The sequence below is a fragment of the Rhagoletis zephyria genome, unplaced genomic scaffold (genome assembly GCF_001687245.7).
Source record: "Rhagoletis zephyria isolate East Lansing unplaced genomic scaffold, Rhagoletis_zephyria_1.1 Rzeph_scaffold_00107, whole genome shotgun sequence".
Lineage (NCBI taxonomy): Eukaryota > Metazoa > Arthropoda > Insecta > Diptera > Tephritidae > Rhagoletis > Rhagoletis zephyria.
Window position 1 is genome coordinate 182,199 of NW_016157191.1, and position 16,386 is coordinate 198,584.

The following is a 16,386-nucleotide window of genomic DNA, read 5'->3' on the forward strand; positions in this document are numbered from 1 at the left end:
AGTTTAGTAAGTCGCGTGAGTTGAGCTGGTCGAGCAAGTCTGGCTGGCGGGCACTACTCCAGTCTATTCAATGAGGTACGGTACGGCCCATTCGGTGAGTATCGCGGGGGCTGTGGCTTTATACCTAAATGCGGGTAGAACTCGCAAGGGCTCAATGTGGACTCAAAGAAGGGCAGAGATTTTAGGTAGGTTTCGGCTTTACCAAAGTGGTAAGTGTGTCCGCCCCACACTGCCTTTGGAATTGAAATGCTTTCAGCGAAGTCTGTTCTGCCTTTTCCATGTGGGATAAGGAAGCAAAGCTAATAGGTCTGGGGGTAAACGAGGACAAGACGAATTATCTCATGTCATCAAAGAAACAGTCGGCGCATTAGAGCCTTGGAAACCACATCACTGCAAACTTTTAATACGATAAAGTATATAATTGAATACAGCCATAATCAGCTAATAAAACAAAAAATAAAAAATAAAAATTGTAATTTTTTATACCTTCCCATATGGAACGAGAATTTATGTAGAGGAAACCATACCTTACAGCAGCACTCAGAAACATTCATTACATTAGCTCTAATCCGCCCGAACTTAGACTTTCTCACTTGTTTAAGTAAGAAAACTTACAAACTAAAGGAAAAAGTTTAATTTAAAAAGAAAAAAAAATCCGTTGCCAAGGATTGAACTAGGATCACTCGAATGGCACGAAAGTGCTCAGCCCACTGGGCCATTACCACTGTTACAGCAACGTTACCGAAATTTAAATTTATTGGAAATAAACGATAAAATTCGTAATCAATCGTTAACAAGTAAGAAAGTCTAAGTTCGGGTGGAGCCGAACATTAAAAACCGGCGCAAGTATTAAATATATGTTTTTTCACCTTTCCGAAAGCTACCGCTAGATGGAAGCCGGGGTGTATCAATTTTGAGTAAATTAGCGCACTTAAATTTCGAAATATTGCAGTTTCAAGCATTTCTGAAATTTACCGTTATATGAAAAGCGGCCGTAATTTTAGTCCGATTTCAATAATTTTCAACGTTTTGCCTTTATGTGGCAAGTACAATAAAAATACCGAGTTTGGTACAAATTGGTAGAACGGTTACCGATATACCTATATGTGATCATAAGTGGGCGGTGCCACGCCCATGTTCCAAAATTTTACCATAAACGTATTTCTTGGTAAAGAATTGTTGCAAGCATCAATTTTGAATAAATTAGGCTTTTATTTATTGATTTATCGAAGATTTTGTATTTCCGAAAATTACCGTTATATGGGATGTGGGCGGGGTTATTGTCCGATTTTTTAAATTTTCAGCTATTTAGTATGCTGTACAAAGGCCAACAACTGTGCCAAGTTTGGAAATTGGTGCAGCGGTTACCAAGATATACACATGTAACCATAAGTGGGCGTGGCTACGCCCATTTTCCAAAAATTTATAATATTCTTATTTTTCGTCTAAAAATTATTGTAAATATCAATTTTGAGTGAATTATCTTCAGTAGTTACTAAAATATCGCAGTTTTCGTATTTCTGGAAATTACCGTTATATGGGAAGTGGGCGTGGTTAAAGTCCGATTTCGCCCATTTTCAATACCAACCTACCTTGGATTAAGGGAAACCTACATACCAAATTTCGTTGAGATATCTCAATTTTTGCTCGAGTTATCGTTTACACGGACGGACGGACACGGACAGACGGACGGACAGATAGACATGGCTTAATCGATTTCTCTAATCATTCTGAGCATTTGTCTATATCTATCTCGATTCGTTTTGGCTGTTAAAAACAACCGTTATGTGAACAAAATTAATATTCCCTTGTGCACAAGTGCGCTCGGGTATAAAAACAAATAGATTATTTTATAGGCAAATTTTGAGTCGTTCAAAACGAAAACAATACCCTTCTTTTTTTGTTTTTTGGTACTTTTTGGTATTCAATTTGTGCAGACTGTAATGATATATCTTCTTTATCGAATTTTAAAATAATTAAAAAATAATCAAATGAAACTGCGTATTTGATTGAAAATCTCAATTTTTCGACTTTGACGACAAAATGCAAATGGTCGCCTGTAGCACTAATAATTTTCATTGAAGTCGCTACAAATTGTATATTTTGGTAAGAGGCACATCAATACCCTTCGAGCTGTAAGTCGCTTACGTTGATTGGGAGATTATTTCATGAGATATTGAAGAAAAGCTACGAAAAGTACCAAAAAACACTTTTTTTAAAAAATCCATCCATTGTCCGATAATTTTAAAATAGCGATAAAATGCGGGACAAATGCAGGACACTTGGAAAAAATCAGTACATTTTCAGGTTTTTCAGGTTTGCAAAACTACGCAGGACCGACCTTTGAAAAACAGTACGGTCCTGCAAAAAACAGAACGGATGGTCACCGTAGTTATATGGGATGTGGGCGTGGTTATTGTCCGATTTTTAAAAATTTCAGCCATTTAGTATGCTGTATCAACGTCGGCCGCTGTGCCAAGTTTGGAAGAAATTGGTGCAGCGGTTACCAAGATATACACATGTAACCATAAGTGGGCGTGGCTACGCCCATTTTCCAAAAATTTATAATATTCTTATTTTTCGTCTAAAAATTATTGTAAATATCAATTTTGAGTGAATTATCTTCAGTAGTTACTAAAATATCGCAGTTTTCGTATTTCTGGAAATTACCGTTATATGGGAAGTGGGCGTGGTTAAAGTCCGATTTCGCCCATTTTCAATACCAACCTACCTTGGATTAACGGAAACCTACATACCAACTTTCGTTGAGATATCTAAATTTTTGCTCGATTTATCGTGTACACGGACGGACATGGCTTAATCGCTTTCTCTATTCATTCTGAGCATTTATGTATACATTTGTGTATATCTATCTCGATTCGTTTTGGCTGTTACAAACAACCGTTATGTGAACAAAATTAATATACCCTTGTGCACAAGTGCGCTCGGGTATAAAAAGATAAGTAAAGGTTTTTCTTTACTTAACTTTAATGTTCATTAAATGCCGTTGACGAATTACTAACTGTCTCAGAGAGGGAATTTTTTTTAAATCGTTACTGAGGAACACCTTAAGCGGTGATGGGCAGCGCCTTGCCCGCGGGCAAAGCTCCTTCAAGCTTTGTATAGTTGCATGCAGATTAAAAGCTCCCTCTGCCCATGACTGACTCTAAGTAATCATAAAACGACTCTGAGTGCGGCTGTTAGAAATTCAACTCTCACACTGAATCAAGATTAGTTTGCAAATACATATAAAAAATTATATCACCTCCTTCGTGGCACCCCAACCGACGTAATTTAATGTGAATTTCAATACAAATGCAAGCAAATTTTCCTATTATCTAGCAGATATGTTTGTATGTACAATAGGGTGGTCCAAAAATGCATGTGAAAAAGTAATGTCGGAATTTTTATGCTCCCCTAGGATTGTTCTATACCGAAAAAATATACCCTTATTTTTTTAATTTTATATCAAAAAATATTTGGAGTCGCTGAAAGCGCCCAAAAGTTGTCCATGTATTTTATAAGGGGAGAAAACAACTTTTCGTAGAAATGGTATAGAATAGTTAAAAATCATCGCAACTCTAATTTATAGGTCCGCCAAAAACCCACAAAGAACCCAAAAAATGCAATGGGACGACCAAATCAAAAATCGTTAGTATTAAAAATTGTTTACATAAACAATTGGGTATTATTACTGAAAATCTCCCGAAGAGAACCAGAGTTTTCCGATCGAAAAATATTGATTTTCAAGAATTCCATACCATTTCTACGAAAAATTTTATTTTTCCATATAAAAATATATGGAAAATTTTGAGCGCTTTAAGCGACCTCTAAATATTTTTTGATTTCAAAATAAAAAATTGGGGTATACTTTTTTTCGATATAAAACACTCCAAGAGGTTTGAGCATTACAATTCCGACGTTACTGTTTTTGGGCCACCCTAATGTACAACTATCAACCCCAGTAGGCATGTTGCACAGGGCGTATGAGTAACTACAATACGAGTACTAACAATGTACATACGTGTGTACATAGTAGTATGCCTCTGCGGGTCGCCTTTTCTCCAACAATTTGCAATTTAATTTCAATCGAATTAATCACCGAATTTCCGCCTACTCTAAGGATATAATTAATGGTGGCTTTTGTACTGCAAGCTGTAAATTTATCATTGTGGCTAACGTTAATGCGCCCACAACAATTCTCGAAGTTTAAGTAGCTGGAAGAGGGTAAAAGCAATCAAGTCTAGCTAAACACATGCAATCTCAACCACATATACGAATGTATACATAACATACCTACATATATAATTAAAACTCATGCACAAATTGAATGCATACACCCCAACAAACATACTGCGTTTCGAAGCGGCATACAAAATAAACTCATTTGAAATATATAGATATACTACCGACAGAAGTATCAAAGCTTGCAACTAAACGCATGCAATCAAGCGAAAATACAACACTGCACATATACTTATATGCAAATTTGTCATTGGAGTAGAAGACATTAAATTGCGATAGAATATAAAATTAAAATAAAAAATTTCAAATGTTCTGCATTTAATGAAGCAATTTTGTGAAGCAAATAAAAACGAGTTTCCACGCAAACACATACTTACAAATCGCACATATGTAGTGCGTTTGTATATACATATATATACTTGCATACACAATTTCGCATTTCACGTATTACATTTTGGCTAAGCAACGAGTTGCTGCTGCATGGCTACATAAACAATGAAATTTCGCGGCAGTGGCTTTAAAAATTTATTTCCAGCCACATTTTACACCTGTTTGTTTTACACACGCAGCATACGTTGTTAATGTATCTCGCTTGAATTTCACTGCGAAATTGTTAATTGCTTGCGCGCACAGCTAAAATATGTACTGCACACTTAGAATTTTGTTGCAAACGCTTTTATGGTGGCAAGCGCTATGAATAAATGACGATACAATTTCTACACGCTCAAAATGAACTAAAATCAAAACTATACATAGGTACTAAATAAATTAGAACTATGGCACATATTTAGTATAGCAATTTTGTGGAGTGATAGCGCGAGGTATTAGTCTATCGATATGTATAATAAAACTGTTCTTTTGCGCGCATCATGTAAAAACTACTTGCTGCGAAATGGGTTTTATATGAAATTACAATCAGTCCCGTCAGTTGGAAAATATCCTATATCTATATATGTTTGAATTTTAAGTTCGTTTGTTCAGTAGTTTGCCACCTGTTTTGAAAATTTGTTTTTAACTCAATTTATAAAATAAGTTAAAAATCGCATTATGGCTATTCAACTTAAGAGGCTTAAGAAGACTTAGAGCCAAAAATATTTTTGCGGCAGTTTGCCACCTGTTTGAAGAATGTTATATGTATAATTAAATTGTTAAGAAAAATTGAATACTACATTACGAGTATTAAACTACTCGAAAATATTTTTTAAGATGGTTGCTACTTGTTTGAAAAATGATTTTAATTTAATTGATACGATGAATTACATTTTTGGTCGAAAATATTTTTGGGGCAGGTTGCAGTCTTTAAAAAGTTTATTTAATTTAAATAGTATGAAAGATTAAATATTAAAATATGGGTATCAAACTAAATAGGTTTAAAAAGTTTACGGTCGAAAATATTTCTAAGGAGGGTTGCCACATGTTTGCAAAATGGTATTTATGTAATTAAATTGCTAAGATAAATTAAATATTATAATATGGGTATTCAACTAAAGGGGTTTAAAAGGGTTGCAGTTCGAAAATATTTTTGAGGCGGGTTTCCAGCTGTATGAAAAAATCATTTTGTTAAAATATATTTTTGGGGGGGATTTCGCACTATTTGATAATTTAGTTCAAGAAAAGTGTTAAGAAAAACAATGTAGGTGTCAAACAGAAGGTTTGTAAGAAATCCTCATTTTCGTTGTTGGTGTTTCCGACAGGGTAGGAGCTTGACGTATTATGATATGATTTTGATATTCCTGAAATCTTTGATTTAGAAATATTTTTTCAATTAGGTTTTCACCTATCTAACTGCCGGTTTCACAAAAGCAATTTAAGCGAAAAATTATTTTAATTTTTTGATTTTTATATGGAAATTGACAGAAAATAAAAAATCATTTTCCATTTAAATTCAGATCAACTTAATACTTTGAAAATTATAAACTTAAATTTTCCTTTACAGGCTCTCCTGCGCGGTGCGCTATCACAACAAAGTGCAGTCATATTGGTTTGCATGGCTGTGGATCGATACATGTGTGCATTGCATCCAAGGAAATACTATCAGCATTCGAGTAAAAAGGTAAGAGTAGTTTTTTAAGTAAACTTTTGCATATAGGTGGTATGTGAAATGAAAATAATATGCAGCTTAGTTACCTCAAATATGATTTTCAAGTGGGATTTGTGACGGTGATACATACTAACATTGTATGTAAATTATGGCGGGTAAGTTTTTGTTAACTAAACGCGTATGGCATAGGAAGATTCTACGTCTAAACTCAATTTGTAGTTTGCCAAATTGCGAAAATAAGTTTCTTTTTCTTAGTATTTTGCCGTAGTGTCGCAAAGAAGTGCTTAAATTTTGTATAAAAACAACCTACAAGGCATTTTTTGGTATTAGAAATCCATTTCTGGTCAAAGCTTTTTTATTAAAACTTCTGGCAGGGGCGCTACAGTGAAACTTTTCAACTTTTTTTACGTGTTAAAATAAAAAAACGTAGTGTGCAAATCTTAAAGCCTTAAATTTCGCGCTGATCTCTGACGGCGTGACTTGAAATCTTTTTTTAATATTTTTTATAAAAAAAAGTTTGAATATTTTATTTATATAGTTTTAGTTTCAGTGGGAACTATAATTAAATATATAAATATTTACTTTATTAATTTACAAAATTCTACCTAATTTTTTAAGTGGTGGTACGAACGCAAGATTTTTTTTTGAATTTTCTTTCGCCCTGAAATCGAAATTTGTTTCTTTGTTTTTACTTTCTGGTTCGGAATTACTGCAATTTTTTTAGTCTTAATTTTCGCTCAGAAAACATAATTCCTTTCTTAAATTTTATTTTTTGTTTAGAAATTTAAATATTCTTCTTAAATTTGGTTTCGCGCAAAAAAGTTCGTTTTCGATTAAAAGAAAATGTATTTCTTGATTTTTTCGCTCGAAAATAATAACATTTTTTTAGTCTTATATATATTTCGCTCAGAAAATAAAATTCGTTTCCGGAGTTCTGTTTTTTGCTTAGAAACTAAATAAAAAATTTGGTTTCACTCGAATGTTTTTTGACAGCCATGATTTTTTCTGACGTTTTCAAGCATTTTGAAATCATAAAAAAATTGAAAAAAAATTAAATTGTGCACAATTGTTGTTGTTTGAGATTGAAAATGAGAATTGGTGTGTGTGAGTTTAGGCTTTGAATTTTAAAATAATTTTAAATAAAAACGTCAGACTGCCTCTCAATTGTTTTATCGTGATCAAAGTTAAATCAGATAATGATTTTTGTTTTCTAAGCAATTAATAAATAGCAATAATTGTTAAGCAAAAAATCACAACCGACTTCAATGCAAGTATAATAATTTAGGAGTACTGTTAATTTCTTTGTGATCAAATGACCGGATCAAAATTCTTATGGGATTAAACTTGAGCTACCTTTTCGATAAAAAATGTAATATCGAAATCGGTTCACGTACACAAAAAAAAACTCCGACGAACTGATAACCTCGTTCTTTCCTTGAAGGCGCTTAAAAATAAAGATACTAATTATTAAAAATATTTTTTATTAAATTTATTGTCATAACCATTCCTGGTATTGGATTTTTTTTGCAAACTCAAGGAACTGGGGGAGAATTTGTTTTTAACCAAATTTTAATACTAGTAATACGAGTAAATAATATCTACAATCATCTTTGAACTACTTTGTTGCTTCTGATGCAAGTGAAACAATTTCGCTTAAAATTAAAAGCATTATTCGTTAGCCAACTACTTGTCTCAACATAAATTATAACACAAAACCACTAACCTAAGCCCCACTTTCTGGCGCCTTATCAGCCATATCGAGAACGCATGCACTTCAACCGCACAACAAAAACGATAAGCAAACAGCTTGGCACTTCAAAAGCTGCGTAAGAGCCTGCGTGCGGAGGCTGCCTAGCCTAACGGTCTTAAAATGAAAATTATGTGAAAACAAGTGAAAGAGGGAAGAGTGAGGGCTGTCGAAGCTAACCGCAGAGGCTATGCAAAGGAAGGAAATAGATAATCCCAAGCAACAGACTAATAACAAAACATGAGAGGGTGCAGCATTAAGAAAAAAGTTGTTTTATCTCCTTCTCCAGCGCGTTGAGCGCTAAGCTTAGATAATTTTCTCGCTTTTTAATATTTTAATTGCACAATAACTGCAGTCACGGGTTTTCAGCTGGCAAGTGTATACATACATATACATATGTACATAAATAAACAAATGTAAGAAACTTTAGAAATGAGGATGGACGATGACGGATCGACAAGCTCGCAAAAAAGAATTTTTAGGTAAAATAAATCTAAGAAAATGAAGATAAAGCACGCAGAAAATATTGTGCGCCACTAGTTACGAGTACATTGATGCTTAGAAAAGCTGATAAAAGAAACCAGATTCGCATAATACGATAATCGGCAAAAAACACACACACACATAAAATATTGCTGGCAAATCGAGCGAATGAAGAAATGAGGACAATAGAAATGGATAAACAAGGCGAATGTACTACTATGTACATGTGTATGTAAGTATGTAGCACAACAATAGGCGCCTAAGCCGAATGGGAGACGTAAGTGGTGCAGGAATCGAATTTTGTATAAAAAATAAAGAAAAAATGCGAATGCACAAACTCGAACATGCAAAAAAAAAAAAAATATGTGCCGGAATCCCTACATGATTGATGCGTTTATTGCATTGTTATTTACCTTGTATCTATAAAAAAGCAATACAGGCTAACAGAAAATTTTACTCGGCGATAAATAGTTAAAACAAATAAATAAATCAAAACCAAAATGAGGACGCATGTACACAAAATAAGGAAAATGTTGAAAATATTCGAGCAATAAGTAGAAAAAAATATCAAGTATTCGAATAACAAACGAGAAATAAAGCTGCAAGGCCGTGTAGATGGAGAGAAAGCGAAAGCGTAATTTTGTGCGCTTTTACACATTGCCCATGACAACAGTATCGACCCAATTACGTCGTTAGTTACAGATAGTTGGCTTACCAAATATAGAAGTGCCAAATGTGGTAATTGGAAAGAAAATAAATTTAAATAAAAATAATAATTAGCTTGACAAAAAGAACGATGAAACTTTCAATAAGAATTGGCAACATAAAACAGAAAGCTAAAGACAAGCGCGGCTGGATTGATTATAACGAAGAGAGTAGAAATATAACTTAAATATATGGTAATCGGTAATCGGTCACCAACAGGGTTAATAAGGAATCTACAGGACTAGTGTCTTTAATTCTATTTGGGCAAGTATCGTCTGATTTGGCTATCAACTCGATTAACCTCCCCAATGGTTCGTGTCCACACGACACTTGGTCGGACACAGAAGTCTGTGGGGATAAGTTATGCTTTGACTTCTCCGTAAATACGTGAGCTGCTAAGGCAGGTTTAATACTCCAAAGTTTTGGAGGAAGGTCAGAGTTACAGTTACACTTCTAATCTACAGAGACCTCTAGTAGATCGAAGAGTTCTGTGTAGCAGTTGCATAGATACACGCACTATATAAAGCCTCTCTTCAGCTCAGATGCTACGCGAGGAACTATTAAGCAGTACGAAGGGAAATCGAGGGAAAGAGAAGTTTTTTGTTAGAGAAAGAAAAGAACATCAGAAATGTGACTCAAAAATTCCAATGGTTTCAATATCGGCACATACTCATCGATATAAGATAAGCGATAGGCTTGGCAACAATAAAATAAGCATACAGATCTGCACAGCAGTAAACTCCTTATTGCTGTCCCTAGGGAAAGGGGCTGTGACGTCACTGCTTACGCTGACAATCTGACAATTGCCATTAAAGGTTATACGCGAATAAATATTTTACGCTCTAATAGGGCTGCGCTTAGAAACTGGGCACAGATTAGGGGACTCGGAACGTACGCCGCTGAAACCGAAGCAGCTCCCTTTACAAAATAATACAGGCTACCCACAGTCACCCCACTTATTTTTAAGGGTGTAAATATTCCTTTGAGGGACAATGTTAAGTGTCTAGGACTCATAATACGCAGGAAACTGATATAGAGGAAAGAGTTAGAAAGGCCAATCATACATATGCAAACAAGTGGTCGGAAACAAATGGGTCGATTATATATTGGCTTTGTACTTCAATGGTCAGGCCAGTTTGCAAAGCTCGAGAACGGCTGAACCGCCTTTTTTATTTTGGACATCTACTGCAGACGTCTCAAGGATGGTTATAGGCTAAAACAAATCTATATGTAAGGCGGGCATGACACCTCCCATACAAACCGAATTTTTCATACTGCATATATCTGGAAGTGTTCATTGGAAAAGTACATGTACTTGGTATAGATATTGATGAAGTCGGTTTTGCATATATTCGAAATATGCATCGAAAATCGTGTTTATGATCCGGTTTGGCTCATACTCTAGATATGTTTTGGTAACGGTAAAGTCCAGAAGAGCCGCCAAGTGGCGCTGGAGTCGAGTTATTTCTAAAAATCGTTAAGTCATAAAAAATGTCGTGAATAACCGATTACATCGACGTGCTGAATCACTGAGTATGTCGAAATTCTGTGGGTTACGAATGGTTGTGATTTGCCAGTATACTTAGCGTTAAAGCTTCATTCGGAGCCAGCAGGATTCAGCTGGGCAGGGGTCAATCTCAAATGACCTCCATTGTATCAACCACAAGATCCATTGCGCTCCTTGATAAGACAATTAAGATATTTCGTCTGAAATAAGTCTATTGATGTAAGATTTCTGTAGAACAACAAAACTCACCAATTTTGAAATTGCCAACAACTACACTATATAGTTACAAGGACAGATTCACAATCGAACCGGATCATTCTTGACACCACGAAGTTAAGAGGAAAAAGTTCCTTAAATTTATTTCGTTGTACGATTAGCCGTCAGATCATCGGAGAATTTCAAGAACTTATTCACGGGCATAACACTTTCGTTAGGTTATTTAAGACCGCAATGGCAATATGCCCTCTGATGACCACCACACCATAACCTTAATAGATTCGTGTTGTTGGTGAAAATGTTGGATGAGCACGTTTTGATAAAAAAAAAAATTTGGGGCGGGACGAAGTTCATCGGGGCTGCTAGTATGGAATACTTGTATGGTGGCCATCAGCACAAGAGGCAAGTTACCTAAAAGTGCTACGGACAGATCGTCGGTCCGGCTACGTTTCTATACTTCATACTCTGGGTAATTATAACCAAGAAGTTGACTACTTCGCTCCTAAGCACATCATCAATAGGCTCTTTGATATGGGCATCCCGTCAAGAAGAGAATGGCAAACACCAATAACATGCATAAAGGCTACATACAGAGTGTTTTCTCTAAAGAACTAATCGGCCATTAAATCAATTAACGGGGTAATGCTAGGAACAAAGGTTACACAGGAATGCCTCGCTGCTCTAAGCGATATTAGCGCCGTATTCTAGGTTAGCCTCATATGGGTCCCGAGGTAAAACTGGGATACCTATGGTAACCTGCAAGTAGGTATTAGAAATATCGTGATTAAAGAAGCCAACAGGTCATTGCTAGAGGAGGTCACTTGTAGAACAACCAAGCTACTATAGCCACAAATAGATATGAAAAGGACGAAAGTGTTGCTCAGCCTCTCAAAAGGGTATATTGCGATTGTCACGGCCTGAGTAACCGGTAATTGACTATTTGGTAGGCACTCTTTTTAGACCAAGAGGAATATTCTGTCACAAGCACTTCAGAAGTTTCAGAAATGAGGAAGAGGAAGAAAAAGTCGAGCTCTTCTTCTGCAGCTGCCCATCTTTGGCCAAGAGTGGACAAGCTTTTTAGGCACGCACTTCTTTAACTCACTATGGAATTATACCCGTGTTTCTCAATGGACCTGCTAGTTCTAACACCCGATTTACATGATTCAAGTACTTTAAAGCAATTCTTGCTCATTCTCTTTTGTGTTTTCTATTTGCTTTTACACGTTTCAATTCTGTTGAATTCAAGTTTTTGGTTCTTTAAATAGGAAGCAACGAAAATGCCAAAAGCAAAGCAAGAAAGTTGAAACGACTTGATGGTACAGACGCATGTGTAATCGTCCATTTTCTTCTCACCCCCTCTCTTCCACATGCGAGCAGAAATGAATTCAATACTTGAACTGTGTAAAAGCAGTCTATGTGAGTTGGTTATTTGAACCGACTGTCACACCAACCTAATCTAAGTTCATACAAAGCACACTGGGACCGCTTCATATAGGGCGATGCTCAAAACTAATTTTTCAAACAAAGTATTATATACGAATGGCGCATTGTCCGTTGTTGTTTAAAGCTGGTAACTCGGAGGACACTTCTGTATACCTGTAAAGGTCTATATACCAATGAACTCATGCTTTTGTAAGCCTTTATCGACAGCGAGGATGCCTTTATCGGAGTTGCGTAAAGTAGCGGTGAGCACAGCCCATTCGGGAGGAGAAGCTTTTTGCTAATTCTGTAACCGCTCTCAGTTGGGAGCAATTTAGTGTTCGAGGCTTTTCCCGACTATAAGTTCTGCAAATTCTGGTTTCTTGTAACTGCTCAGCATAACCGCCGGCAGCAATTAAGAACCTATGCCGTTGTTGTATGTACAGAAAAGCTCATTTTTTTTAGATAACTTTAAACTAACTACAGAATGTAAACAGGAACAGAAATCTTTTCTTACAGGGTATTTCTGTTTTTACATGTATGTTCGTATCTATGCATGTGATTATTTCTTGTAGTCCATTGTATTCCGACTTAAAATCATAATTTATTTATATGGCGATATACCCACTTACAATCGCATATCTATTATTACTTGAGTGCGAAGCGGAAAGTTTTTTATACCGAAAATGAATAGCAATATAGACAACATCAATACCAATATGTGTGGGCAAAATATATTTCAGTTTTTAAATATAGATTTTAGTATATATAATAGTATTCGTATACAAAGGACTGCAAGTCAGTAAACATCTCAGACTGCATATACTACATGCATACATACATATGTATCTACATTAGACTGGTTAAAAAATCGACTATCTTTTTTGTTCAAAATATGAAATAGCCCTTAGTATTAAGATTAAGAGGCCATTCATCGCGAATTTCTATTTCCATATATGTACGCAAATTAAACTTAAAAAAAGATGTTCCAATGTTGAAATTCAATCAGCTATAATCTCATTTGAAGGTAATTGAAGGGTGTCAAAAAGCTCTCTAATTAGGATAAAGTAGAAAATTTTTTATATGGAGAAAAATATAGACTAGCGTCTGGAAAAAGTTGCCAAAATTCAATGGTAATTTGTAACCACTTCAAACTTGCAAAACGCACTCTCAACTCCACGGTCTCAAAGTTTAATTTTCTTCAATATACATATGTCGCCCACGCGGACGAGCTTATACGTTTGGCAGAGCATGCATATGAATTTCTCTCTAATTCCCCCAAAGCCTTCTCTACGTTGTATATGTATATGTTTTCAACAACGTAACCATATCGTCGATGTTTTGCAAAACCGCCTAAATCGGTGCTGTGGCAAAAATGAGATTTGGTACGCCTGAGTGGCGGTTTGGAAATTTATCGATAGGCGGTTTTGCAAAAATATCGACCATATGTACGTAGATGTACATTCGTGCACAATACCTTCATTTCTTAGTTCTTGCTATGCGTTATTACTTTCTAACGCTGCATTGTTTTGTACTATCTTTATTTTCTTTTATTATTGTTTGCCTATATATGTACATATGTGTAAGAAACATATTTCAATAAATTGTTGTTCGATACACTCGATTGAATAAGTGATGAATGTACTAGACTGCAACTGGATTTTGCCAATACTCGTACTTTATTCTATAAGAATATTAATACTAACATATAAATGTGTGCATATGTATGTGTATCTTCAACACACTGACCATAACCCTCTTAAAAGGTTTTTTTAAATGTCAGTTTCTACTCTTCTAATCAAATATTCTTATAGTTGCAATGTGGTTTTGCGTCTACGCTATCAACTGTTACAGATGCACTTTAATGTGCTATATCGAATGTTATAGAACTACATTTATTGAACATTTTAATGCTCTTACTCAGAAGATTATCTTAATCATGTCAGTCAGGACAGCATTAATTGTTGTAATACAGCTCTTAACTGATTTGTTGATGCTAATGAGGACAGCTTTAGTAATAGCGGAAATATCGAGCCCTAACCGCCGAAATAACGTAAGCGAGATTTTTTTCCAAATTTAATTTTTGATGCAGAAACGCATCTAGATACTCTAGGATTATTTCTGCATCAAAAATAAAATGTTGAAAAAAATTTCACTTGCGTTATTTTGGCGGTTAGAGCTCTATATGCTCCCTAATATTTCTAAAATAAGAAGTTAAAAGAATACTATTTAACTTACCTCGTAAAAAACATCAACGTTTAACATTCCCTCATCAAAACAAAAGGCTTCTACATACCATTATTTTTTTATCTCATGATTTCTTGTTTCTTATTAAAATAACTTGCAATCAGTAAGATCTTTTTTTGAAAACCATCGCTTGCTATGAACATTTGTTAATTGAAAGTTTTGCTAATGAGAAGCGTTGTTCTGTTTGTCTTTTAGCAATAAGTTTTCTAAAAAATGTTATGAAATAAAAAAATTATTTTTCTTTAAAAAAAAAATCCAAAAAATGTAAAGGAAATTAAATTAAAATAGAAAAAAATATTAAATATGATTTTAATAAGCCACAATAACATTGACAAACACATAGTTTAGGAGGAGCCTGCCTGAAACTATACAAAAAAGCGAATAAGCAAATGGATGTATAGAATTGACAACAACAACCACGTTGTCGAGTTTAAATAGCGGCAAATCAGCTGCACTTGATAGTAGTTGGTTGAATAAGGAAAAATGAATTAGCAACAAGAGTTTACGGGATGTACATAGCTCAGTGGTTAACGCTTCTGACTTTGAACATCCAGTTCGCAGGTTCGATCCCTGCTGAAGTCTAGAAAAAAGAAGTCTGATGAGGAGATGTGGTGATCTCCGAAATAGCTGCTATAACTTCTACCGCTTAGACTTTGTTGCTTTTTCAATTTTTCCTAATAAACAATCGTGGTACAAAGCTCAATAAAAATACTAAGTTTTTTTATTTTAAAAACCACCGAATTCGCGATGACCTAGAGACTTGAAACTTCACAGTTGACAGAATCCGATGACAATGTAATACGAAAGCTGAAAACCACGCAAATTTTTGTCAGCGCAACCATGGAATTTTAATTCGACTTTTTGTTTTCTTGCGAGAAAAATGTGTAGGTTGAAGCAGAGCATTTTGCTACTCTAAATAAATTTCGGCATTTACGTACAAGTGTATGTACATATGCAGTGGCAAACAAATAACAAACGAAACGAAAATGAAATTTTATATGCCGCTGATGATGATGACTGACAGCAAGTCGCTGATGGTTCGAGCAGCAACAAGAATAAGAAGACAATTGCGGCAATTGCTAAGCAAAAAATGAAAGAAAAATATTGATATGAAAATATGTTGGCAGAATTATTTTATGATATATTTTGCTACTTGCAGTTAACTTATCACAAATGGCGCACAGGAATTTTAGTTACCAATATAATGCCATGTGTTGCGGGGTGGCCGCTATTGCTTTTTCCGTAAAATATTTACGTACACAAAAATATCTATGTATGTATTTGTATGAATGTGACTGCAAAATTAAAATATATTTATGCACGTACATATATATGTATAGGTGCCGTCTTAAATTGAAATATATGTATGCATATTAGGGCAAGTCATTTTTTTCTACGTCATTCCTAACAGATTCGGATTCTATTTACATAAAATTGTATGAAAAAGGTACATTAGACCAAAGCTCTAAAGTCAATTTTGAGCATACAAAATTTTCGAAGAAACTAGCTTTAATTAGTACAAAGTTGATATTAGTAGATTAATATTTACTAAAGGGTTACGAATATTTTTTTTTATAAAAAACTTGTTCTTGGTATGAAAAACTAATTCTTAAAATCTATATTTTATTTAAAGAACTGCAAGACGGTGCTGAAAAGCTAGTTATATGTATGCAATTTTTTAATATTGTTTCAAGAGAATTATTTTTCGAATCGTAGTCTTTGTTCATAATTAACAAGGTTTTTATAATTATGTATTTCGACTTAAGATTACTTTTT

General features: G+C 34.7%; 1 protein-coding gene across 1 annotated transcript in view; it reads left to right on the top strand.

The window, feature by feature from the left end:
* Nucleotides 1-16,386, top strand: part of LOC108377453 (uncharacterized) — a 72,608-nt gene that overhangs the window by 6,684 nt on the left and 49,538 nt on the right. Inside the window, exon 3 of the mRNA XM_017633721.1 lies at nt 6,182-6,298. Within this exon, the coding sequence (XP_017489210.1) occupies nt 6,182-6,298 (117 nt within the window). The remainder of the gene's footprint in view (nt 1-6,181; nt 6,299-16,386) is intronic.